This window comes from Ictalurus punctatus, chromosome 27 (genome assembly GCF_001660625.3).
Source record: "Ictalurus punctatus breed USDA103 chromosome 27, Coco_2.0, whole genome shotgun sequence".
NCBI classification, from domain to species: domain Eukaryota; kingdom Metazoa; phylum Chordata; class Actinopteri; order Siluriformes; family Ictaluridae; genus Ictalurus; species Ictalurus punctatus.
This window is the reverse complement of record NC_030442.2, coordinates 3,978,641-4,006,631: the sequence shown is the minus strand read 5'-3', so window position 1 is coordinate 4,006,631 and position 27,991 is coordinate 3,978,641. Positions and strand designations below refer to the sequence as shown.

The following is a 27,991-nucleotide window of genomic DNA, read 5'->3' as shown; positions in this document are numbered from 1 at the left end:
GAGCAGGAAGTAGAGGAAGGAATCGTGCCACAACTGCTACTAGTACTCCTTTCTCTCCAAAGCACACAGACTTTCCCTATTGGTGCGCGCGCATGCGGTGCTTTTCTTTCTTTCGTTCTTTCTTTCTTTCAATGCGAACTTTAATCTGTCGTGATTTTATTGCCCCCGCTTTACAGCCCAATCTGAGCTAATATTTAACACGCACAGAAAGAAAGCAAGAATCTATCCCCACCGGAACCGCTTCTGATTGACTAAATCCGCTCAGGAACAAACTCGCGCACAGACTCGGCGCGCGCGGGACCGGACTCGGGGAATCAGAAGCGTTACCGAGCAACAGGGGATCTTGAGCGTTACCGCGAGACCGGAAATGGTCAGTACCGGTGCATGCAGCACTTTTATAAGCTTGGTTAGCACGCGCGCTGCTTTTAGTTGCCAAGGGCGCATCCGTGTAGTGTAGTATATTACAGACTACTAGTGCATGAGTGTGTAGTGTGTGGGTCAAAACAGAACAGCTCCTTGTACATCTGTTTGTTTGCAGGTCACTTAAAAAAAATACTTCAAAAAAGTTATCACTGGACTGAGAATAACTCAAGTCTGAACCCCGGCACTGGGTCCAGTGTGTGATTGGGTGTGATGGAATTGGGTGTTTTTTTTTTTTTTAAATCCCAGTTTATGTATAAAAATGACTACATTCAGAGTTGGGAACTCTTTTCAGGGGAAAATACCTAATTCGTACTCAAAATGTTACTAAAGTTCACCAGGTGACGTCACGGACTCATTTGCATATTCATTGCACGGTCATGATCGTTTGAATATTTTTGTATCAAAATGTGTTGCATGAAGAGGGAAGGTTTTCTGAAGCACAGAAAAGAGTTTTTATCAGACTATAAAGTAAGAGACTATAAGTTATTCATTATGGAAAGAAGTCGTCTCTGGTCACGGCGCCACAGGCTAGATATTTACATATTTTACAAAAAATATGTTTTTAAAAAAAAAAAAAACACATAGAAATCGTTTCTGATACACAGCGCATGAAGCATTGGTAGTGAGGCATCAGGAAATAGACACGAACATGTCGGAGTAACTTACTTTAATTCCTGTAAATATCTCCAAGGAGTGAGATTAAAACAAAGTATAAAGAAGTGTGAGGGTGGACAATAATGATCAGTGATTGGTTGTTTAGAACAATAGTGATGAGTGATTGTTTGTTTGGAACAATAGAGATCAGTGATTGGTTGTTTGGAACAATAGTGATCAGTGATTGGTTGTTTAGAACAATAGAGATCAGTGATTGGTTGTTTGGAACAATAGTGATCAGTGATTGGTTGTTTAGAACAATAGAGATCAGTGATTGGTTGTTTAGAACAATAGAGATCAGTGATTGGTTGTTTAGAACAATAGAGATCAGTGATTGGTTGTTTGGAACAATAGTGATCAGTGATTGGTTGTTTGGAACAGAATTGATCAGTGATTGTTCGTTGGAAGAATAGCGATCAGTGATTGGTGCTTTGTAACAATAGTGATTGTTTGTTTGGAACAATAATAATCAGTGATTGGTTATAGGAACAATAATGATCAGTGATTGGTTATAGGAACAATAATGATCAGTGATTGGTTATAGGAACAATAGTGATCAGTGATTGTTTGTTTAGAAAAATAATGATCAGTGATTGGTTGTTTGGAACAATAATGATCAGTGATTGGTTATAGGAACAATAGTGATCAGTGATTGGTTGTTTAGAACAGTAGTGATCAGTGATTGGAACAGAATTGATCAGTGATTGTTTGTTGGAAGAATAGCGATCAGTGATTGGTGCTTTGTAACAATAGTGATTGTTTGTTTGGAACAATATTGATCAGTAATTGGTTGTTTGGAACAATAGCGATCAGTGATTTGTTGTTAGGAAGAATAGCGATCAGTGATTGCTGCTTTGGAACAACCGCGATCAGTGATTGGTCGTTGTGGGATTACTTGGAAGAGGAAATGAAAAACCAAACGAATTCTAGTTGAATCCAGTCAGTGGAAGACAGGCCCAAACCCAGCAACGGAGTTAAAAATAACCCAGCATTTTAATAGTGCAGTATTTAGTAATGGTAGTGTTACGTTTGAAACACAGCCCAATGGAATTTGGGGGAAAATTTCACTTGGCTGGAATAGAATAGGCTATTATGCGTTATTGGCTTTAAACTGAATCACGTTCCCATTCCAACGTCAAACTATTTTCACCATCACATCTCATCTCACCAGTGAACAGTTCATTAAACAAGTGAACGGAATCGCATTAGATTAAGCAGATCAGTCAGTGTTCCAGCAGAAATTTCGCTTCTAATGGACGTTCCCTTATTATTAACCCTTTCCACGCATGACATTGCCCTTTGGGGTTCAGTAAAGTCCGTCCATCCATCCATCCATCCATCCATCCATCTGTCTATCTAATATATTTAGACCGATTCATTAGATATATTAAAATTGCACTTCTCCGTCTTGGGTATTGCTTCAAAATATTTTACACCATTCGCGCTTTTTTGCGTAGTGCGTTTAGACAGAAACACCGGAGACGTCCTGCGCAGAGAATAGCACGGAGTCTAGAACAGAACTCTCGATAACAGTTTGTGTTAAATTACCACGAGTCAATTGGCTTTTCTGGTATTTCCCTTAAAAACGCCCGTCAGTGTCGACACCATGCACGAAAGGCTTCATGAGCGCTCGTTTCAAAATGGTTCCCTTCTCTATTGCAGCGCAAACGAATAGTATAGGCGTGAACAGCAGTGTCGGCGCTCATCATCGCTCATCATTACTGTGTTCAGTGCATGATTTACACATGGAACAATCGTCCATGAGTGAAAACGGGTTAATGTGTGATGAATAACAGGACAGCGCACGCTTGAAGAGACACCGAGTACCTTGTACTTCAAGCCTACGTACAACAGTCATCGTAATTTATTGTGACGGCGGAAAAGGAACTTTGTATTATTGGTCTACTTAGGGGAACTAGATTGTGTTACTTCCCATTTTTTTAAAAAGAAAACAAAAAACGTCACGACATTAAATAATTTACACACACGCTTAATCTCTTGTGTACGCATTAATAATAAAAGCCGGTTTTGTTTATTTCAGCAAGCGGGGAAGATTATCCTCTGTGTTTTGGGTGCAGCTGCGGTGGTCACTCTGATAGCTGTACCAACGGCTATCTATCTTAACGGTATGTGTAACGCTTTCCAGTCGAGTGCCATCTCAAGTTTCTCAACACATCTGAGAGAAATGTCGACGTTCCAGACAGTCTTGTCTCATTTAATACTGTCTCTGTGGTCGTATTTTTGTCAATAAAGCGATGTCCTTGCTAGATTAAAAAACGGTTCACCGCTTTTGCAGTCTTTTGCAGAGTCTGTTTTCCCCATCTGCACAGAAACCACATCCTTTCCACTAGCACATCATGTATTTGAGCACAAATTCACGTTTTTTGATCGTAGCATCTACCACCGATTTAAAAAGATCGACTTATTCCTTCTTATATACCGCGCTCCATGCGCTTTACACAGTCTTTACACAGTCGCTGTTTTTAAAGGATGATTTATTCACTGTGTGGTTTAACTTTGACCTGAGATTTACTTGGCCTCGAACCAACGCTGTTGTTCATGAAAACATTTTTATAATCGGTGATTAAGGTTTGGAAAGCGATAAAATTTCGACATGGTGGAGCGATTCAATGCAAAAATGCACAGTACACATTGTTAAGTCTTACTTACTAGGGTTCTGTGCAATTATACCTGATGTGTGTGTGTGTGTGTGTGTGTGTGTGTGTGGTTTCACAGAGAAGAACCCAGAAGAACCCAAGAGGACTTTCACCCTTCATGACTACTTCAACAGCACCATCAGAGCCAGATCATTTAACATGCGCTGGATCTCCGGTAGAGCAGGCCATGTTCTCCACAATACACACACACACACACACTGAATAAACAAACATATGTAGCGTATCTTGTTCCCAAACCTCAGTGTTTACGCCGTATAACTCAGCAAGCGACTATGCGAACTTTCAGTTGTAATTTCTACCCGCGATTAGTTCGCGTTCACTGTCGGAAGAGCTTATAAGCTCCCGTTAAACGTGTACAGAGACGTCAGGAGGAAAAATTAAAACTGGGAAGAAAGTAGCAGAGATCGGGCCCGGGTGAGTGTACGTAGCTAGTACGGCTAGCTTGTTTTGCTAATCTAATCTAATCTGAGAACAAAGCTAGAACGAGCGCTTACTGCAACGTGTAAAACACGCAACCAAATTTCACACTGATTCGTGCGCTGGAAAATATATATCGGCAAAACACTGGACAGGCCACGCCTACAAGACACAAACTGCAAGCGATTAGTTCCCTGCTAGTGCGAATGTATGTATGGTTTGACTCTTCCTTCCTTACTCGTAGCACTCACGCCACTGGTTAAATGTGTCGCTTATGACTGTTTATTCTCATATAAACGCAGCAAGTTAAAGTTAGCGATAGGGCTAGCATTAAAGCAACAGTGTGGCCAACAACAAAAGTTCTCTCTTACCACAAATGTTGCACTGTGACTATTTATTCATGTACAAACGCGTCTTTACAGTCAAGTGTGTAAGGATTTGGACACGATTTAGAATATTTGGACACCAAACCCGATTGATTTGTGGTTGTTTGTTTGATTTCTTTAACAGATCATGAGTATCTGCATAGCACGCGAGAGGAATCGATCTTATTGTTCGACGTGTCTTCGGAGACGGGAGAGAAGTTTCTGGCAGAGACGCTCGTAAGATACGTCAGCTTGAACGCAAACATTTTGTGTGGGTGTGAGAGCGTTTAGGTGAATGTGAATGTTTAATGAGAGCATTTTGCATAAAAGCGAGAGCATTTTGTGTGAATGTAAGAGATGTTTTTAATCAACGTAAGACCATTTTACAAAGTAGCATTTTGTGAGAATGTGAAAGTGTCTCTATGGATGTAAATATTGTATGTGAATGTGATTTTTGTTTTTTTAAACCCATGTGAAACCATTTTGCATGACGGTCAGAGCATTTTGTTTAACTGTGAACATTCTGTGTGAATGTAAGAAAATTTTGTATAGATATGAGAGCATTTTTGCGTGAATGCGAGAGTTTTTTTGTGTTAATATGAAAGCGTTCTCTTTGAATGTGAACATTTTGGGTAGATGTGAGAGCATTTTCTCTGAATGTGAACATTTTGTGTAGATGTGAGAGCATTTTTGCGTGAATGCGAGAGTTTTTTGTGTTAATATGAAAGCATTCTCTTTGAATGTGAACATTTTGGGTAGATGTGAGAGCATTTGTGTGTGAATGCGAGAGTTTTTTGTGTAAATATGAAAGCATTCTCTTTGAATGTGAACATTTTGGGTAGATGTGAGAGCATTTTCTCTGAATGTGAACATTTTGGGGAGATGTGAGAGCATTTTTGCGTGAATGCGAGAGTTTTTTGTGTTAATATGAAAGCATTCTCTTTGAATGTGAACATTTTGGGTAGATGTGAGAGCATTTGTGTGTGAATGCGAGAGTTTTTTGTGTAAATATGAAAGCATTCTCTTTGAATGTGAACATTTTGGGTAGATGTGAGAGCATTTTCTCTGAATGTGAACATTTTGGGGAGATGTGAGAGCATTTTTGCGTGAATGCGAGAGTTTTTTGTGTTATATGAAAGCATTCTCTTTGAATGTGAACATTTTGGGTAGATGTGAGAGCATTTTTGCGTGAATGCGAGAGTTTTTCTGTTAATAGGAAAGCATTCTCTTTGAATGTGAACATTTTGAGTAGATGTGAGAGCATTTGTGTGTGAATGCGAGAGTTTTTCTGTTAATAGGAAAGCATTCTCTTTGAATGTGAACATTTTGGGTAGATGTGAGAGCATTTTGTGTGAATGTGAACATATCGTGTGAACGCAACAGCATTTTGTGTCCATGTGAGATCTTTTTCCTTTATTTTTTTTTAAATGTGAGAGTATTTTGAGTGCGTGTGAATGTCTAATGAACATTTTTCATGAATGCGAGAGCGTTCTGTGTCGATACGAAAGCATTCTCTTTGAATGTGAACGTTACACCTCATCGTAATAAATGTGTGTGTTTGTGTTTTTTTATATCACAGGACTTCTATAAAGCCTTCGATTACACGGTATCAGCCGATCGCAAGTTTGTGTGTTTACTGACCAACTACTCAAAGGTGCAGTGTTGAACACGTTAATGATCCATGTGCAGTTTTGCCGTCGTAAGTGTTTACGCTTACGCAAGGTGTGCTCTCTGTTCTCTTACAGATCTGGAGACACTCGTATAAGGCGACTTACTTAATCTACGACCGGGAGAACGGGTCTGTGACTTTTATCAGATCAGATTGAGATTGGTGATAATAATTATACTGATCAAAAATACCTTTAAAACACAAGACTATTTTTCATTTTGTCAGTTCATGTATGAAACCGAACTCTATCCGAATATCTGTTCACACATCGTTCAATCCATGACATATTCAGATTTAAACCTGCAGTGGGTGTGGCCTATTTCTTTTCTCCTTCTTTTTTTTTCTTTCTGGAAAACACTAGGGGGAAAAAATTCAAATGTCAGAATTATCATCATGGTGTATGAATTCTGGCTCTGACAGTTCCTCCACCTCAGCTCCATCACTCCAGCTCATAATTGGTCTTAAATTTAGAAACAAACTAATGACCTCATTTGAACCTGACCAGGCGGTTACTAAGGATGATTGAATGACTGAACACTGTAAATCCATCACACGGCGCCGCACGTCCACGTTAATCCACAAGGTCTTTGTTAATCCCACGAGCTTCATATCTGACCGCTTGCTCACATGTAAATATCACTTTGCTCTTTGTACAGGAAGTTGCTCGCTACAGATATCCCGCATGAGGTTCAGTACCTCGCCTGGGCTCCGACTGGCCACAAACTGGTGAGTTTAAGCAAATGATAATGATTTGCTTTATTCTTGTTAGTTGTGTGCCGATAATCAGTCATAAAGTACAGTATATTGTGATATTTAACAATACCGTTATCATATACACTTCACTTCAAAACTTCAAAAACTACCAATACGTCACGTGTACCGTATATAATATAATCCAACATAATGTTATAAAACTTGAACGGAAAGTATTATAATACTGTGATGTTGTTAAGAAAATGTGATGAGAAAATATAAACGCAGGCATTCATAGCGTTATCAGTGTCGAAATTCTGATCTGTAATTTTGTCTAAATATACTGAATAACAGCGGCCCTAGCACGGATCCTTGAGGGACTCCCTTAACAACCTCCATAGGATCTGACGGAATACCTTCCACCTGTACACATTGGGTTCTTCCCTTTAAATAAATAAGCAGTGCACCACAAAATGACATTTTCTGATAGTCCTACACATCTAAGCCTATTTCATAATATGTCATGGTCCAGAGTGTCGAAGGCCTTTGATAAATCAATAAAAAGACAAGCACAGTGTTGCTTATCATCTAAGGACTCATTCAAGCCGTAGTAGTACAGTACTGTACCCTTTACGGAACACTGATTGGTTAATAGACAGAATATGATGACTGTTTAATGTTTAAGATGTCACATGTGATTAGTGTTCTATATTATTAACATTATAACTATTCCAGATTTCAGAACCTGCTGTACCTTTATAACGTCCAGCCCCTGATACTAACTGATACCAATATCATACATATAAGACAGCGGTAGTCCAGAAGACTTTCCGTCACGTGATCGGTGTGACTCAGCTCTTTATAGACCTCTATAATGGTGGTGTTGGTAAGGGTGAAGTCGATGCCTTAACGATGGCTCTATTTAAGTTGTGTAAGGGAGTTATCTGATGGAGTTATCTCGGTTCCTGACAAAGATGCCAAGTTTTACGATGGCCCTTTAATCATGCCCATCATTTACATTTATTACCTTTGTCGCGTGTGCTTGGATGATGGGGTTTAAAGATAAAATCTTGCTGGAATCGCATTAAAAAACAAAAAAAACAACCCACACCACTCTCTCGGGAATGTGTTAGTGCACTGTTCTCGAGCTGAACTAAACATATATATATTTAATGATTTAAAAAAATCACACCCATGTACACACTCATACACATTATAGACATATTGTGTAAAAATCTGATCTCCTCTCTCTCTCTCTCTCTCTCTCTCTCTCTCTCTCTATATATATATATATATATATATATATATATATATATATATATATGTATATATATATATAAACAGGCATATGTATGGAATAATAATGTGTATGTGAAGTCCAGCCCCTCTGCACCAGCAGAACCAGTCACCAGTAACGGAAGTCCTGTGATCCTGAATGGCATTCCCGACTGGGTGTATGAGGGTAAGAGGGGTCGATATAGCATACCCATTACATAACATAATATAACATAACATAACAACAATGTAACATAACATAACATAACATAACAACAATGTAACATAACATATAGCAATGTAACATAACGCAACATAACAACATAACAAAGTAAGATAACATAACAATGTAACATAACACAACATAACATAACGTAACATAACAACATAACATAACAATGTAACATAACATATAGCAATGTAACATAACGTAACATAACGTAACATAACGTAACATAACACAACATAACATAACATGACATAACAATGTAACATAACATATAACAATGTAACATAACACAACATAACCTAACGTAACATAACAACATAACATAACAATGTAACATAACATATAGCAATGTAACATAACATATAGCAATGTAACATAACGTAACATAACGTAACATAACATAACATAACAATGTAACATAACACAACATAACATAACATAACATGACATAACAATGTAACATAACGTAACATAACATAACAACATAACAATGTAACATAACATAACAACATAACAATGTAACATAACATAACGTAACAACAATGTAACATCACATAACATAACATAACAACATAACAATGTAACATAACATAACGTAACATAACAATGTAACGTAACATAGCAACATAACATAACAATGTAACATAACATAACATAACGTAATGTAACAGCAGCATTACATAACAATGTAACAGCAGCATTACATAACAATGTAACATAACGTAACATAAAATAGCGTCACATAATGTAACATAACGTAACATAACGTAGCGTAACATGATGTAAGGTAACAGCGTCACATAATGTAACCTAACATAAAACATAACATAATGTAACGTAACATAACTTAACATAACATAATGTAATTGAATCTAATGTAATATAACATAACGTAACATAACATAACATCACGTAAAATAACAATATAGCATAACATGACGTAATATAAGCTATCATAACTTTACATAACATATTGTAAAATAGCATAACGTAACATTAAGTCATATAACATGACACAACACAACATAACACGGATAAATATAACGCCAGCCTTATATTTGAGATGATATTACCTTTCTAAAATCCACACACTAGACGGTAGAGTAATAGTGTAAGTGTTCAGTACTTCATTTGGGACACAACTTTAGTATTTACTCTCCGAAGCGTGTTTTCGGAACAGAAGTAATGTAACGAGTAAACACACCCCGTGCCGCGCAGACCAACTAATCCATAATGAGATTCATCCACTACGATTTTCATCATCGATTATCATCCATTTTATCGATTAGTTGTTGTATCCACGGTAACAATATTTTTAGTCTTCAATATCAAGTTAACACTGATTATTGTCCAAATAATAACCCGTGTATTAAAGAAGCTTTTCAAGCTTCTGAAACTTTGAATTTTTATAAAAAAAAGTTTTCCTACTTAACTTATCTCTAAATTTTAGTACTAAATTTATAAATGTACAAAAACCACAGACGTGCACATCGATGACATTGTAGGCGATATAGTCCTAACTACATAAGTCCGGCTTATTTTTTAAATAGCATTTTGTGATGTCATCATAAACATCATGCTTTTTGAATTGAATATATTTCATTTTTATTTTGTTTGAACCAACAGAGGAGATGTTTTCCACCAACCATGCCATGTGGTGGTCTCCGTCCGGAACGTTCCTTGCCTTCGCCGAGTTCAACGACACAGATGTTCACGTCATCGAGTATTCGTGGTACGGGCAGGGTCAATATCCAGAATTGGTCACCATACCGTATCCTAAGGTAAGACCGAGACCTCAATTTAGATAATGTTAGACTCGAAGAGCTGAAATTCCACTCATGATTGATATTTAGCGTCAGAATTCCAGCAGTATTATAAGTCAAAATCTTACAGCCGCAAAATGATACCGGAGATACCTGATAGGTATTTAAAAGGATAATTGTTTTAACTGATTGTAGAAGTCAGAATAAATTGCGCGACAGTTACGGGAGTTAAGGTTAGAATTGGGGCGGGGTTATGGGTGGACTTATCATGCATAGCTTTTCTTCTGGACATGAAATCAAATCCATCCAAGTGTTTTTATTCCTTTCATACCAAACCAATTTTCAAATAATAACGTTTTTTTAAAAAAAAACATATATTAAAGATATGTTTTATCCATATTTATTACGTGTAATGTCCGAGAAACAAGTTCTCGCCTACGTTATAAACGGTCGTTCCGTCACCAGCCTCCATTTGTTTCTTTCTCTTGAAGTTAGTAAACCAAACAAACAAACAAACACGGTTACCGAGGAACAGTTACGAAAGGTTACAGCTTTACCTCTGAGTGTACCACAAAGCGCTGGCACTGGAGACTCCTTCCATAATAATAAACGTCTCGTTAAAGAAAACTTACCAGTGATTTTTTTTATTTATTATGTTATGTGGAGCGGTGCTGTACAAGTCCTTGTGAAGCAGCTGTTTCTATGGAAACGATAAAGCATTAAAACAGAAGATTTAACTGCCGCTTTAAATGAATCAAGACCTTGTGACCAATCAGAATCCAGAACTGAACAGTGCAGTGGGATAAGTCCTGATGTTTATGATAAACAGCAGTGATGGATGTTTTTGTGTGTTTTCGGTTCCAGGCTGGAACGCCGAACCCGACGGTCCGCCTGTTTGTGGTCGAAGCCTCGAATGTCTCCAGAATTTCGGAGATCTTGGTGCCAAGCGCTCTTGCTGCACGGTAACGCATTTTAGAAAGCGTGGTTTGGGCCGAGCCTCGTGTTTACTGCGTTTCCTCAACCTTCCTCGACCTTCCTGTCGAATGGTCTCCTCTTCATTGTGTTTTATTTATTTATTTATTTATTCAGAGATCACTACTTGAGCACCGTCACGTGGGCCACGGACGAGAGACTCGCAGTTCAGTGGCAGTACCGCACGCAGAGTCACGTCATTCTGAAGATGTATGAACTCAGCGGCGAGACGTGGAGCGGAAAGACAGTAACGCGACCTCACAACTCTTTCTGTGTTATTAAAACCGTGAACTGCTCCAGGGGCATGGCTATAAGCATGACCGACCTCTGACCTCTGACCTAACACGTGTATATCCTAAAAACCTCGGTGTATCAATTTCCCCCCTGATTTCATTTACTCATTCACTTTTTTTTTCCCGCAGGAAATAAACGTGGATAGCAAGACCGGTTGGGTCGGACGAGTACGTGATGCATTCTCTCTCTCTCTTTCTCTCTGTCTCTTAGTCTACTGTCATTTGTTCTTAATCTTTCTTTCTGTCTTTTTCTTTTGGACTTCCTTGTTTTCTCTCTTTCCTTCTGTCTCACTATCGTTCTCCTCATTACTCTTTCTCTTTAGCGATCTTTTTTCCCCACCTGTCTCTCTCTGTTTCTATCTGATCCCTCTGTCTGTCGCTCTGTTTCTCTCCTCTTGTCTCGCCCTATTTGTCCCTCTATCCTTCTTCTTTCTTTCTATCTCTCTCTGTATAACTGTCTCTACGTCTGTCCTTCTCTCTCTCAGTTTATCCGTCTTTCCGTTTGTCTCTATCTGCTTCTCTCTGTCTCCTTTTCTCGCTCGTTCTCACTCGATCTGTCTTCGCGTGTCTTGACCGCTCTATCCGTTCCCCTGTGCGTCTCACTGTCTATCTTGTCCTCGGCCTCTTTCCGTCTCTGTCACCGAGATGGAGAGAGCGAGGGCGAGAGACACAGAAAGGCAATAAGAAAACAAGGGACTGACAAAGAGACAGGATGAAGTCTGTTTTATTCGTCGCCTCTTTCTTAGTCTGTCTATTTTCTTTCCTGTCTCTCTGTCTCGTTCTCTCTCCCTCACTCTTTTCTCTTTCAGTCTCTCGCTCTCTCTTCCCGTCCATCTTTCTCTCTGATTATTTCTTTCTTGTCGTTTTCTCGTAGTTCTCGCCGAGCGACCCCGTGTTTAAACCCGACGGCTCCAGCTGTTACTACATCATGAGCGACTCAAACGGCTTTAAGCACATCCATCATATCAGCGGGGTGAGTCACTACTCACGGCCACGGCCGGAAACATCCGGACGCGTGTCTGGACATCATCGCTTGTTCATTTCAATAACCTTTTCGAATATCACTCATGGACAACGAGAAAAGTAACCGTCGCTATAGCGATTGGCCTCCGTTTATTTCAGAACACAGTCTTGGCCATCACATCTGGACGGTGGGAGGTCACCGACATCCTCAAAGTGACCAGAGACGCCATGTGAGTTCACGTTCACCCTCGGATTTTCCCTTCACAGGTATTCAGATATTTTCAGAATCCAGATGTGACGCAGGATCCAAGCGCAACCAGCTGCTGGAAAACTAACGTTAACGTTAAATCGTGATGCTCCTGAGCGTCTCGAGACGCCGTGGTAATAATTAACGGATACGTCACGTCATCGTTCCTCACGCTTAGAAAAAAAAAAGGGTAACAATATATGCAGAACTTATATATATGAGCGGAAGCGTTGTGATCGTCTTTAATCGTGTTAACGGTGTGCCGTCCTATTGTGCGATCGTCACGCAACCTCGTACGGGTACGACTCGGTCTGCGGCTTTAAGATCCGCCCACGTCGACGCAGAAATTCCCGGCGTTCGGTAGAAATCAGGATGAATTATCGTTGTTATTTTATTTACATTTCTGTCTTTTTTTTTTTTTTAAATGTTTTATTTGTTCACAGATTCTACGTGAGTAACGAACACAATCACCATCCAGGCCAGAGAAATGTTTACAAGTGAGTCACGTGTGTATGTGTGTCGGAAATGACTTAATAATCTTTTACGCGTACTCGTTTTGAGAAAACGTGATTGTACAGGAGACGTATTTCCATACGTACAGTTCCTCCATGAAGCCTAAAATGAAAAATGAATAATGAATTTTTTACAAAACATTTACAAACAAGCTGCGCTGAAACACAAATACGTGTTTTGTCGTTTCTGCAGAATCGCGATCGACGGAGCGAATCATTCCCCACCCGTCTGTCTCACCTGCACACTGATGGAGGACAGGTGTAAATATAACTCCGCCTACTTTAGCACCAACGGCACTTACTACCGACTGAGCTGTTCAGGTACAACCTTAGATATTCCTCGGTTTCCTTCCGAAGTGTTGAACATCCCGTAAAACAGAACGTCACACGCCGTTTCTGCTTCTTTGTTTGCTTGATAAAGGTCCCGGACTGCCTTTGTACACTATAAGAGACAGTCGAGGTGATGGATCAGGTAAACTTACCGAGCTTTTCCTCAAACTCACCGTAAAATGGATTCGTCCTACTTGGAAAAATCACCAGAACTATTATAACGGTGTGCTAGCATGCTACTAGCGTAGCTAGTTAGCAGAAAAACAAGCGAACAAACAAAATGCAGGAGTCGCTTTAAGCTTTAAATCGCATTGGAATGTTTAATAGTTCCTGTTAACAGTGCAACAACTCGTGATGTAGGGTTCTATGTAGCTAACTACTACTTTAACGTGCTAGCTAGTTAGCAAACCGGGAGCGGTAATCGAATAATAATCGACTTACTATGTTTAAATTAGGCTTTATTTAGCAAACGCATCCATCTATAAATAAACGTCGTTTTGAAAAATGTTACCAGCTAGTTAGCAAGTAGCACTTGGCTACGAGCAACTTAGCAAACTGATATCCTAGCGAAAAAGCATGCAAGCTAGTCAGCAAGATAAGGCAAAGTGTGCAGAAATCCCTCTAAAAAGGTAAAAATGGCGTTTCCTGTTACTGAGGTGGTTCATTTGTAACGTAGCTACGTTTTAACGAGTGCACTACTTAACATGCGTATTTAAAACACACACACACACACACACACACGCACAACAGTATAGTAATAGCTAGTATGTGAAAATGTGTTGAAATGTTCTATTTGTTTTCAGAGGTCAGGGTTCTGGAGGACAATAAAATCCTCCAGTCGATTCTCCAGGACATCGCGATGCCCTCGCAGCTACACGGCACGCTGAAGATCAGCGGGTTCGGTGAGGTTATACCCGAGGAACTCGTCGTTCGAATTCTGACCTCATTCCGATTTTGACACTGAGCCCAAACTGTCGTCTTTCGTAGACCTGTGGTACCAGATGATTCTGCCTCCTAACTTCGACAAGGCCAAAAAATACCCTCTGCTGATTGACGTGTAAGTAGTTTCACGTCATTTTCAAGTTTTCCTGCCTGCATCTTCTTTTTTTTTTATCTGAACATCTTTAGAACAAGTGGAGGTAGTGTGTGCGCACTCATTTGTTTTAGTTGTGGTTTTCACTTTAAAAAAAAAAAAAACGTTAGGATCCTCGAGCATGGAGAAAGCCTTGGGACCTACATTATTATTATTATTATTATTATTATTATTATTATCAGTATTATTTAATATATCTGTAATAATTGAGATTATTCATAGCCTGGATCAAGTGTTAGCAATTTACTGTATCCCGCTAATTCAGTAAACGTAGCACCATGATCTCACACGTGGCTCTGTCTTTGCTAGCTACGCCGGGCCGTGCAGTCAGAAGTCAGACTTTCGTTTCCGGATCAACTGGTCTACGTATCTGGCCAGCACGGAAAACATCATCGTGGCCAGTTTCGACGGCCGAGGAAGCGGATACCAAGGGGACCAGATCATGCACGCGATCTATAAACGACTGGGCACCTATGAAGTGGAGGACCAGATCACTGCCGCCAGGTAATGAGTGATAGGTGCGGGTCAGAGAACCTGCGTGTTATTCCGTTCTCCGTCACACCATCACACCCTTGTCGACTCGCCGGGAATTCCAAGAACAAACGTATCCGAGTCCTACACGCTCCTCAGACAGTGTTTTGAGGTGTTTGGGTTCAATTAATTACCTACAATGTGGTTACTGTCCTATCCCATCCCCGATTGAGTCTTTCCATGTTTATTTGACATTAAAGTGCAGTGGCTTTGGAGTTCAATCTGCAAAAGCTTGTAAACGGTCCGCTAGGGAAGATTTCACTCTGAGGTGCATTAGGTACGATTTCTGTATCTATAAATATGCCACGATAGGTCAGGTCTCTGAAAGTGAGGTAAGTGGAGTTGAATAAAATTTGAATTTGTTTGTTTTGTTTTTGTTTTTTTTTTTACTCCTCGAGCCTGCCCGTGAACACAAAGCTCCGCCCCTGAATTCTACATCGCTTCAACTGGATTTAGCATTAGCAAGGATAACAGAACACTTTAAACACGCAAAATCCGGCATATAATGATTTACGATAATGGTCCCGAGTGCAGACGTTGTCATTTTCTCTTTCTAACAGGCTCTTATGTCTATAAAACGGCTGATCCGAACGCAGTCGAGCATTCCGGACCGTGATACATCTTTCCAAATGGGGTTTCTCGGCCAATTTCGTCCTGAGGCGTTAAACGTTGTTTTTTTTTAAAAAAAAATGGTGATCATGATCTACACGTATTACGATATACGGTTGGAAATATTAAAAATCTGATTATAAATTGGATGAAAACCAAAAAAACAACACACTATGATTAAACTAGGTTGGCTTAATTGTACCAAACTGTCCTCATGCTACCGTCACATTGTTGTTCTTCATGTTGTAGGCATTTCGTTGATTTGGGTTTCGTCGATAAAGATCGGATCGCCATCTGGGGTTGGGTAAGTCCTCGCAATCTTATATATTGTGTTACTGTAATAGACGTGCTGATTATTCGTTATTAGCTAGTGGAAAGTGACCGGTACAAAGCGCTGGCACTGGAGACTCCTTCCATAAAAGTTACAGAAAACGTCACCATATCGACGATTCATGTTTTTTTTTTTTAAAATCCGTTTATGTGGACTGTAATGGTGTGATGGATGTTTCTATGTATTTTTCAGTCCTACGGTGGTTACGTCACCTCCATGGCTCTGGGAGCAGGGAGTGGAGCGTTTAAGTGCGGCATGGCCGTCGCCCCGGTATCAAAGTGGGAGTATTACGGTATAGAAATGGATTCTATATTAAGCTAATTAATCACAGTCTTTTTTTTTTTTTTTTTTTTTTTTTTTTAAACCAAGCTTTACTAAAAGGGTGCCAATAATTCTGGATGTGGTTGTATACATTATGTGTTGAGTAATTGCGCTCCGTGGTCGAAAATCGTACAACTCAACGTCCCGGATTTCATTATCTTACAATTTTCGAAAAATTTAACGGAATTTAGTTTTTAATTTAAAAAAAAAAGTTCAGTTTAATTCAGTAAAATGAATTAAAGCAAAATAATGTATATTTCCAGCAGTGTGGGAATTCAGTTACTATATAAAAATGTCTTTGAAATTTTTATTATATAAAAAAATTTATATTTTATATGTGGTTTATATATCTATATATTTTTTTTTCTTCTGTAAACGAACAGATTCCATCTACACAGAGCGCTACATGCTAACTCCGGACGAAAACGCAGCCTTCTATGATGTAAGTTAGAGGAATGTGTGTTATGCAGCGCCGCTCTGAATTTCCCCGAAATGACTGGTTGGGGAAACGTGAGTCAGCGCAGGGAAACGCTGCGTGATTTATACGTGTGCACGTGTGGAAAGTGTGTTTTGATGATGTGATGTGATCTGCGCAGAATTCCACAGTGACGGGACGGGCGAGGAATTTCGATTCCGTTCAGTACCTGCTGGTGCACGGCACGGCCGACGGTAAGACACACACACACACTCCCACATCAAGACCTCCCGCACATACACGCGCATATGCGCACACACACACACACACACACATTCAGGTATCAATTAATTTGTGGGGACCACATGTCTTCAACAGCACTGTGACATGATAAAATGAGGTGCTTTTCTTGTCATTGAGAAATGTCTTTCCAGATAACGTCCACTTCCAGCAGGGGGCGCAGATCTCCAAAGCTCTCGTCGACCACCAAGTGGATTTCGAGTCGATGGTAAACGCAATATACTTAACGGAATAAATACTTACGGCGCGATCCAAAAGTCTGAGACTTGCTTCCGTTGCGCATTGTTTTCTAACTTAATTGAATAATCGAAATGTTACGGAATATATAGCAGCTTACTTGAAAAGTCGAATATTCACACGACTTTTAGAATTTTGCTTCGATGACGTGGACAGTTTGTGTAAAAACGTGAGCTTATGTAGATCATCGGAACGTCATCGGGAACACGCCGAAATGTTCCATCCACAGATTTTTAAGTGCGGTCTCAGACATTTAGACTCACGTTTCACAAAAAATAACAGGAAATGAAATGGAAAAAAAAATAAAAAATACTATAAATACGTGAATAAAGCGTATAGTTCTTGAGTCACCATCTTTAAATATCAAACTGCGCTCCTGAAACTCCATCGTTTGTACTGTTTATATTATATTACTGTATGACTGTATATTTCACCCATCCTTCTCTGACTGTCCTCTCCCATAACACCCCCTCCCCGTCTCTCAGTGGTACACGGACGAGGATCACAGTCTCGCAGGATCGGCGTACGAGCACGTCTATACGCACATGAGTCACTTCCTGAAGAAATGCTTCGCATGAGATGTGGCTGTAAACGTCGGATCCGTCACATGACTCACTTCCTGGACTTCTACGTCCCTCAAATCACCAAGCAAACCATGTTTTTTTTCTTCTCTCGCTGCTATTTATGCTATTGCAAGTGTTTTTTTTTTTTAAATCCCCAATAAGATAAGTGTATATTCTTTTATCTTCATCCAAGATGGATCTAGATCCAAAGCCGACTTGATCGATCGAGAGTATTTAAGCGGCACTTAACCACACCGCTTCCTGACAGCTTTGCGTGTTGCTTAGCAACGGATGGGCAGCTGATATTCCATTCACAGTGGTATTTTGATTTCGGTATCGTTCTCGAGTTTTTGGTATGAATTCGAGCCCGAACAAAACATCTTCAAATTCTACGACGTGGACTAGCCGCGACATTTTCCATGCTGGGTTCTTTCCGGATTCTTCAAGCTCGCACACGTCACCTGAAAGTCTCTAGCGAGCAGTTCTCTTTGAGTGATTTATTCCCATTTTAAACCTAGCCTCTTTCCGTCTTCTTAAATTCGAAACGTTTCGAAACGTCTTTTAAATGTATTATTATTTTTTTTAAACTGCATAATTTAGCTAAAACAGGCTCCAGGTTCCCCGTGACCCTGAAAAGGAGTAAGCGGTAGAAGATGGATGGATGGATGGATGGATAATTTAGCTAAATTAGCTAATTAGAGCTTACAATATGTTGTCTTCCCTCATGTTTCTTGTACATTAAATAAAACATTTCTAAAAAGATTTTTAATGCTTAAAAAAATGAAAAGGAAAAAAAAAAAAGTAGAACTACTGTTCTGGCTTATCTTTAATCATATCTCCAATATGATTAAAAAAATATATGAATTAATAACGTGTATAATTCAGGGCAACAAAGTGTATTTCCTGCCTCAATTACTTTAAAGTTTATTTCCTTTATTCTACAAGTTTATTCTTTGTTTTCCTTCAGTTTGTGTAAACTGCCTCGATCTTGTATTTCATTTCCAATCAGGAGATATTAAGCGCTGTGTCATGAGGATATACACAGTTATTCAGTTTGTACATTAAAAAACAACAACAAAACGACGTATTTATTGTAAATTCCTGCACGTGTAATTACAGGTTATCGAATTATCGTAAATAAATATTACAGCTGTGTTAACTGAACGTTAAATGAACAATTGATCATTATTTCTGAACCGGTACAAGAACATAAAGAACATTTACATCTTTAATGTAGACATCATTCATAGCACATTGCAGTGAATTCTGGATTCTGATTGGTCAGAAGGCGTCTATCCATTTGCTGTAAAGTAGAGCGACTTTATTTTTGTTCAATGTTTACGCCAAAGTGGATTAAAACAGTGAATGTTTGCACCTCTTTTAATGGTCGTGTACGAGTCCGTCGGTTGTCCTCAGTCGTGTGGAAAGATGCAACGCAACATCCAGCTGTCTATTAGGCAGATTTCCAAGGCGGAGAGAACTTTTACGTCTTTCCGATACGACGGCGCGGTAAAATATTAGACAGTTATCGTGATCCGAACGAATCGCGGCGCTTTAAGGTGATTTACGGGATCCTGAGCTCAGTGTCTTAAGGGGAGAAAAACAAAAGGTCAACGAGGCCTAATTGGTGCTCACGGTCCACGGGCGAGTGTGTACAGTAGCACTTCGTTGTTTTTTTTCGCTCTCTTTATTTGACAGGATACTTTCCGACACCTCTGAGAGACACGTCCTCTTTTCCTGGTTTAAGCAAACATAGACACGGGCCTCGGTTCGAGCAGGGTAATGGATTGGGACTAATGAATGAGCTCAGAGCGTGCACCGCTGCACGTATAGTGTGTGTGTGCGTGCGTGAGGGGTGAATGAAGGGGGTTGTCTGATACCACTATAAAAGAGGGAGGCAGATGGAAGAAAACGTCAGAACAGAAAGCAAGAAGGGAGGCCACGGAGCTTACGCACACACACACACACACACACACAAGCACACAGACTCGTCTACGCACCGGTGAGTAGTCAGGACCTCACACACACACACACACAAAGAAGAGAAAAACTTGGAACTCGGCAGTGGGCTTGGAAATCAAGAAGGTCTCTAATTTGGTTTGTGTCTGTATATATGTGTGTGTGTGTGTGTGTGTGTGTGTGTGTGTGTGCGGCAGGTGCTCAAGATGAAAGGCACACACTTCAGCGCTGGTCTCGTCCTGCTCCTCGTCCTCGTCCAGAGCAGCCTGGAGCTCCCGCTACAAGACGACACGACCAGGTGAGACACGCACGTTCAGAAGAGTCGAAAGAGTCCGAATCAGAATCAAATGAATTTGAATCGGAAAAATCTTTTTTGATTTTTTTTTTTTTCAAAGAAACTTCATTCGCTCGCATTTATTCAAAGCAGAAGTGAAGAACAGTAAATCAATGGGAGTAAAGTAGAATAAAAGAAAAAAGTTTTATTAAACGAATAGCTAAAACGTTTAAAGATTTGAATCGTTTTCTCCCAGAAAGTTCTTTATTCACAGCTAAATCCCGGTTCGAGAATTTCACCACCCCGTATAGTTTGTGCTGTTATAGACGTCACCATTATACCGATGAACGAAAATGCTTAGCGATGGATTCAAATGTGTCAAAACACTCAGGTCAGACGAACAGGCTTCAGAATCGAAATGAAATGAATCGGACTAGATTCAGAAGAAGATCCAGCGTCTTCATAAATGAATCAAATCCTATAAAAATGAAACGAGGTCATATTTAAAGTCGAGCAATATTAAGTATTGCCTTCCGATAGAAAGAAACCAGCCGAAGTGGTTCTATAATAGTCTATAAAAATCTCTTCAGCATCTATTTAAGCCAGGAACAATTAGATAATAAATAAAGATTTGTTTAAATATGTTGTAAAATTGTAGCATGAAAAAGAAGCGTAACCTTGCTTACGAATTGTTCACGAAAGCAATTAAGAAGTGACGGGAACTCTTTAGATTTATATTTAGTTCACGCGGTCGTTCTTTCGACGGGAGCCGATGGTCATAAGCATAATCGATAACGTTAGCGGATTTTCTTTCCGTTTCCAGGGTCTAACGCATCAGCTCACTTTACGGCTGTTTATTACATTGACATTATATGATGTTTACTTTATGGGGGCGTTCTTACGATAGCAGACAGTAGTTATGATCTATAAAGTGTGGGAGAAATTTGAAGCTCCCAGGTCGCATTATTAACATTAAGCTGTTATGGTACGATGAATTTCTATGGAATGTCGACAAAAAACGTTGAAAGTGAAAATGAGTGTTGTTTTTCGGTTACTGTTTCGTCCTCCGGGCAGGCGATAGAGTTTATAACAAAGGTGACTGTGTGAGAAATTTGGTGTCTGGAATCGAACGCTTGCGCTATTACGCGAGTGTTAATATCCAAAGCGTTTCGGAAATTTTCATCTTGACCTTCGTAGGTCTTGTTCCGAATCTTAAACGCTGTGGGCTTTTGTAAGTTAGCTAGTTAAATCAGCTAGCTAGGTACGTTTTGTGAATGAACTTACTGTTTTTTTACTGTTGAGGCTATTAAACGTTAGCTAACACACAAGAAAAAGTCACGAATACCCGAGTACATTTAAATGTCGGAACTTTTTGACTTTCACTCGGGTAGATTTTTGGCTTTGTAACTTTTAAAGAAATAAGAAGTCATTTAAACCCAATGGTCCAGTGTCTCACACGCGGTGTGTTTGGTTCCAGCTCAGAGACAGACGCGAGTCTCCTGGACGAGAGGAAAGACACGATGCGGGCGAGGAGACATTCAGAGGGGACTTTCTCTAACGACTACAGTAAATACCTGGAGACACGGCGGGCGCAGGACTTCGTTCAGTGGCTCATGAACTCCAAGAGGAGCGAGTGAGTGAGAATAGAGCTATCTGTTACTCTTATCGTATCTTTTTTTTTTTTTACATTTAATATTTATACTTGTATCACATGGAAACGCAGATACAATAGTGATAATTGGACCATTCTCGCTAAAGGTACAAAATGTATACACTTAACGTCTAGTACCCTTTTGTTTTCTGGTGTATGTCAATGATATTTATCCAAATAGACCGGACGTGCTGCTTGCGTACTTAAAAACTGCATCGGTGAAATATATCACAGCTAACTCATGATCTAAAGACGTTAAAACCGTTTCTAATCACGGCGTTACAAACTGTTTCATTACGGCTCACTCTTCATGCGTTTTATCTATGAAATGTCTTCGAAACTCTTCATTTTATACCAAATTATTGGTTATACGATATATGTCGAACGTTTTATGCATATCGGCTTTAAAACGAATATTTGGAAACCTCGAGCTCAAGTATAAACGTTAAAAATAGCGTTTTAGCACATAATATAGCTAGCGTCACGAAAGAATGTTGTTATTGTTGCATATCATGCTTGTTTATATTACAGTACACGATGCTGTAGGAATAAAAACACTTGCAGGTCATGCTGTTATTGGAAAATAATCAACAGCAATGTGGTGTGATGTGATGTGAGGAGGCGGAGTTACCGTTACCTCCCCAAAGTCGATTATTTTCCAATATCGTTCGTTTATTCCTCGTATAATAATTCGCGCAGGTAGAGGGTTAAAGTTGAGACCGAGTCGACACTGGAGACTCCTCCCACAATCGTTAATTAGTGTTATTAGTTGTATTAGCGGAGCGTCTGCTGTACAAGTTCCTCAGAATGTGCTGTTACTATGGAAACGGTAATGCATTAGAGCGAGCCATTTGAATAAGTTATTAAGTAATTGAAAAAAAGTGGAATTACTACATGAAATTTTTATTAAATTCAATTTTTTTTTTAAATTAAATTCAATTTCAATTTAATTCCATTTTGTTACTAGGAAACGGTAACGCATTAGAGCGAGCCATTTTAATAAGTTGTTAAGTAATTTAAAAAAAAAGAGAAGAGAAGCTGGATACGGTTATGAATCAATTATGCATGCGAATTAGTATAGGACACGAATTGATGCATTCTGGCCAATCAGAGTCGAGAATTCAACAGGTAATTTTAATACACTTGTTGGTTCTAAGAAAATATTTTGGAAATTGTGTTTATATATATATATATATATATATATATATATATATATATATATATATATATATATATAAATAGGCTACAAGAGTTAAATGATAAAGATATCGTTTTTAGTTGTATCTTTTGGTGTTGTTCTCAAACCCGCCTCATTGGCTGCATCGATTGCGAACGGCGATGTCACTGAGCGTCTAAATCGTTTCCTGTCCTCACGCTCCGTCGCACTTTAGCTGCTTTTTACCTCCAGCGCTTACATCTAGGCTTTTATCCTCTTCAGATGTGCGTCGATATGGATAATAAAGTGTGTTGTTGTTGTGTGTCTGGCAGCAGCCCGGCCCGGCGCCACGCTGACGGCACCTACACCAGCGACGTCAGCTCGTACCTGCAGGACCAGGCGGCTAAAGACTTCATCACCTGGCTGAAAAGCGGCCAGCCCAAACCAGAGTAGGCATCACCACCACCACCACCACCACCATCATCATCATCATCGCCACGGCAACCTCACCTACTGTGCCTTATGGAGAAAGAAACAGATAAAGAGATTTAATAGATAGAAATAACGAGAGATATTTATAACAAAATAAACCCTTATGCTTCTTTTTTTATTTCATTTTATTTTGACTTTCCCTTTTCTTTTCTTTTTTTTTCCTCTTCTTTTTTATCCTTCTTTGGCCTTGTATCATTTTTCCCTTTTGATTACCCTATCCTAACCCCTTCTTGCTAAGAAGTGGCCACGCTAATAAATCGCTGAATTAACTCTGCTACTCATCTCTTTGGCTTTGGGAGCTTTGCGGTGAAACATGCTACATTTCTTATTAATAATGCTTTAAAAAAAAGAAAAGAAAGAAACAAAACAAGGTGGAAATGCTGCTAATCTGCTCTTTGGGTGACTGTGCTTTGGGGCTCTTTTGCTATGTTCACACATTCTTTTCTGAAAACAAACAAATTAGCATAGATTAGCATAGAGACAGCGGCATGGCTGCATTTCAGGATAATGCTAACAAATAGTGTTGAACAAAAAAAAACAAAAACATTATTATTCACACACATTATTCACAAATACACTACTTATGAGTGATTTTTTTTAATGATTAGCTACTCGGCAGATCACGTTCCTCATTAGCGTGAACTCTTAAGGGATTTCTCGCTAGCATTTGGCGTAGACACTTGGCGTTCCAGTTCAGAAGTATTAGCACGGATTAGCGTGTTAGCAGTAGCTATTAATGCTAAAACGATGCGGAAATGCTCCTGATTGAATTTTTGCTTGTCTCAGCTTGCTTAGTTCACACACAGACATATAGATATACAGGTGAATGTTTCTGGCATCCCCGCTAACATGGATGTCCTCTTCAAGCTAAAAGTTGAAAGGAATTTCCTATTTGAGAAGATATACAGGTCTTGCGTGTTATGAACTTTACTGTATTAGAAGGAGAACATGAGAAAGGACGTCTATTATACGGTTAATGGAAGCTACAAAGGTGGCTTAGTGGTTAGCCTGACACCTCCAGGGTTGGGGGTTCGATTTCCTGTGTGTGTGCGGAGTTTGTATGTTCTCCCCGTGCTGCGGGGGTTTCCTCAGGGTTCTCCGGTTTCCTCCCCCAGTCCATAGACACGCATGCTAGGCTGATTGGCATGTCGAAAGTGTACGTAGTTTATGAATGTGTGTGTGAGTGTGCCCTGTAATGGATTGGCACCCCTTCCAGGGTGTACCCCGCCTCGTGCCCTATGCTCCCTGGGATAGGCTCCAGGTTCCCCGCGACCAAGTAGGATAAGCAGTGTAGAAAATGGATAGAAGGATGGAAGCTACAGAACATTGTGTTAGCTGGGATTATGCTACTAGTACTAATTAATACTAATAGAGATTAGCATAACAGAAGCTGAATTTCCATAATGCTACATACAACATACAAATATGATTTTTTTTAATGATACACACATACACACATACAAGCACACCACTGATAAACGCTAGATCATTGGAGTTTTATGTCACGAACGCACTTGCTACATGCTATATATGAAGCTACGTAGCGTCCCGGGTGTGACGGTGCTGGTGTTGTGTTCATGCTCAGTGCCGTTGAGACGAGGAGCGTGGACACGTTACGCAGGAGACACGTGGACGGCAGCTTCACCAGCGACGTCAACAAGGTGCTGGACAGCTTGGCCGCCAAGGAGTACCTCCAGTGGGTCATGAACTCTCCGTCGTCGGCTAGGTAACGTCTTAAAACAGCACTAAACACGCGACAAATACGAAGCTTACGTTTGTATATATATAATATATATATATATATATATATATATATATAAAGAGTAGTTCTGCTACACAATTAGCATATTGTAAATATATAAGTATAGGACGAATAATAAACAATCATAGTCATATTTACTCTAAGCAATCCGTACATTCGTACACATTTTTCGTACGCTTAAATATCATTTAAATTCTAGATAATTTATATTTTCGCCGTTCAAAATCGCTGTTCCACGCTAGTCTTTTGTTCACTTCCGGTTACCATGGTTTCATCGGTAAGACTCGGCTAGTCCTAGTAGCTATGCAAACATCGTAGCTAGCTACAAAACTGCCCACTGGACCACAAATCAAACATTTTCCCACTAAAAATGCGACGTCTCGCACGTTTTACCTGCAAATCAAATGTATTACTGCTCAGATATCAGTTCCCGAGGGAAATGACTGGTTTCTAAATTGTATACTGACATTAAAGGTGCATTAGGCAATGTTTGTTGAAGCTCCTTGAGCCCGCCCCCACATTCCCGTCTGTGTACACAAAGCTCCGCCCCTAGAATCCACGGTGGCTCGTAGAGTTCAAAAGTTCAAAGTTAACATTAGCAAACACTGTCATGGCATCACTGATAAGTGCACTTGGTCGTTCAACTGCTTGAAATCCGAGTTATAAAAGTAGGAAGACGTGAAATTGGGTTCTCTAAGTAAGAAAAAAGATTCGTTAGGTAAAGCCGGTCATTTAAACAAATAGTAATGTTGCTAATTCTGCCTCCAGGTTCATCCTCATCTCATCACCAGTAATAAATGACTTCATCTTGGAAAAGCCTGTGTTTACTCTGGTTTAACTGCGCTTCTTTTCATAGTTGCACAGCAATGCATGGATTTTTGCTCATTATCTGGCTGCGCTGGGCGCTTACTGATTGTTCTGGGTTTTGTCTGAACAGACTGGGATGTGGGTGGAGTGAAGGGAGTTGGGGCATATTTAAACACACCGTGCACTATGGCGTGTAATGGGTTTTCCAAATGGATTTTCTCAGCTACGTAATACATTATGGCTTAAACCATTCATTTTTCATTACGTGTTACATATTTTCCAGGTTGTTAGTAAGAAATTTTTAAAAAATCGACACTATATTATCATCCACATCACTTCCAGCTTCAAATTTCGCGAGCAAACTGCGTTAAAGATAAAAGTGATTCCAAAATGGCCGCCCACGTTATGTTAAAGATGTTACCAGAGCTAGATACAGTCTAGCTAATGTTAAACTCATTTCCATCTTTTGCAGCGGCAAACGACACTGAAGTCCCGGAGAAAGACAGAGTGCTTCCCGTTCCCGGAGTGAACTTTTAGGATGTCGTTCTTCACCCTGAGAATCTTCAAATCATGGAAAAGCCATAGTCCTTAGCCAGAGCTGATACAACACAGGAAATCCAAAGCCATATATATATATATATATATATATATATATATATATATATATATATATATATATATATATATATATATATATATATAATGTTCAATAGTTTGTACTGCGAGTATTTATTTGCCAGAGATTTGTGCTACGCCTGAAAAGTCAAGGATATGAAAAAGAAATATTTTTCTAATAGATTTACTCTATTTTTAATGCTTAATATTTATAAAATGGTTATGAAACTCAGGTAAAATTTTTCAAAACTCTCAGGTTTAGTGAGTGTCAAAGAAAATGTAGTATCAAAAATGGTGCCCTGCTCTGCAAAATAAAACTTCATGTTCAATAAGTGGCTTCGTTTTCATTGGGTGTGAGATTGCCTATGGCCGCTTTAATGTTTTTTTTACATCTGGACGTGTGTAATGGCACGGGAAAGAAAAGATCAGAGCGATTTCAGAAACTTACACACACACACACACACACTCACATGCCTGCATGATTAGTGTAAAATTAGATACAGCTAGTGCCAGAATTATTGGCACCCTTCTAAAGAACGGGTTTGGAAAAAAAGATTATAACATAAAAATATATACACAAATATTTAAAAATTTCACTCAAACATTGCAAAACTGCTAAAATATTCTACTTTGATGCTGAATTCTGCTAAACAGCAGGATGGTGCAGCCAAGAACTGGCTTGCAATGAAAGGAGAATAAAAATTATGTCACCAAGCTTGATGGTGCCAATATTTTTGAAACCAGTGTTTTGTAGGAGAGGAAAAAAAACTTTTATGGTTTTAAACATATTGTGTGCAGTACATTAAAGGGGAGTAAAAAAGGGTTACAGAGAGAATCACAGATACATGTTTACAGCTCTGGTGAGTGTCCACACGAACGAATCGACTCTTTGAACGGCTAATACATGAATCGGTTCGTTCCTTCGTTTGTTATCTTTCTTTCCTCCTTTTTTACACACACATATATATATATATTCTTAGCTTCTTTCTTATTTAATTTTTTATTTAGCTTCCCTTTTTCTTTCTTGCTTGCTTATTACAGTGTTATAATTTATTTGTATAGTTTATTTGTTAAACTTCTATATTTTTCTTATTTTTTCTGCTTAGCTCTTTCTTATTTTTTACTTATCTTCTTTATTAATATTAATATTATTGTTATTATTTACCTTATGTTGAGAACTACTAGTGATTCGACTCTTTGAACCAATTGTTCTAATATGTGAGTCGGTTCATTCCTTCGTTCGATATTTTTCTTTCTTCACTTTTTAAAGCACATTTTAGCTTTTCTTTTTTTCGTTCTTGTTTGGTAAAATTGGTTCTTTATTATTCTGAATGATTTTTCTTTCTTTTTCCTTTCATTCTTTTTTTTTTTTTAAATTTACCTTCTTTCTTT

The 27,991-nt window shown here is 39.2% G+C and overlaps 2 protein-coding genes across 4 annotated transcripts; both read left to right on the top strand.

The window, feature by feature from the left end:
* The first annotated feature begins 6 nt into the window (after positions 1-6).
* dpp4 (dipeptidyl-peptidase 4) lies at positions 7-19,185 on the top strand. The gene is made up of 26 exons (XM_017459029.3): positions 7-370; positions 3,119-3,203; positions 3,814-3,909; positions 4,683-4,774; positions 6,117-6,191; positions 6,283-6,335; positions 6,863-6,932; positions 8,244-8,361; positions 10,030-10,184; positions 11,031-11,128; positions 11,256-11,385; positions 11,561-11,599; positions 12,306-12,404; positions 12,554-12,624; positions 13,085-13,138; positions 13,347-13,474; positions 13,575-13,625; positions 14,287-14,385; positions 14,471-14,540; positions 14,886-15,080; positions 15,966-16,020; positions 16,240-16,339; positions 16,752-16,810; positions 16,965-17,037; positions 17,218-17,291; positions 17,806-19,185. The coding sequence occupies exons 1-26, from the start codon at positions 368-370 to the stop codon at positions 17,896-17,898; spliced, it is 2,235 nt and encodes a 744-aa protein (XP_017314518.1). The 5' UTR covers positions 7-367; the 3' UTR covers positions 17,899-19,185.
* Positions 19,186-19,340: 155 nt separating this feature from the next.
* Positions 19,341-26,931, top strand: gcga (glucagon a). 3 transcript variants are annotated; one of them, XM_017458278.3, is made up of 6 exons: positions 19,341-19,885; positions 20,040-20,140; positions 21,594-21,749; positions 23,259-23,372; positions 25,001-25,141; positions 26,457-26,931. In XM_017458278.3, exons 2-6 carry the CDS (start codon positions 20,049-20,051, stop codon positions 26,470-26,472), a joined length of 519 nt encoding a protein of 172 aa, XP_017313767.1. In that variant the 5' UTR covers positions 19,341-19,885; positions 20,040-20,048; the 3' UTR covers positions 26,473-26,931.
* The last annotated feature ends 1,060 nt before the right edge of the window (positions 26,932-27,991 follow it).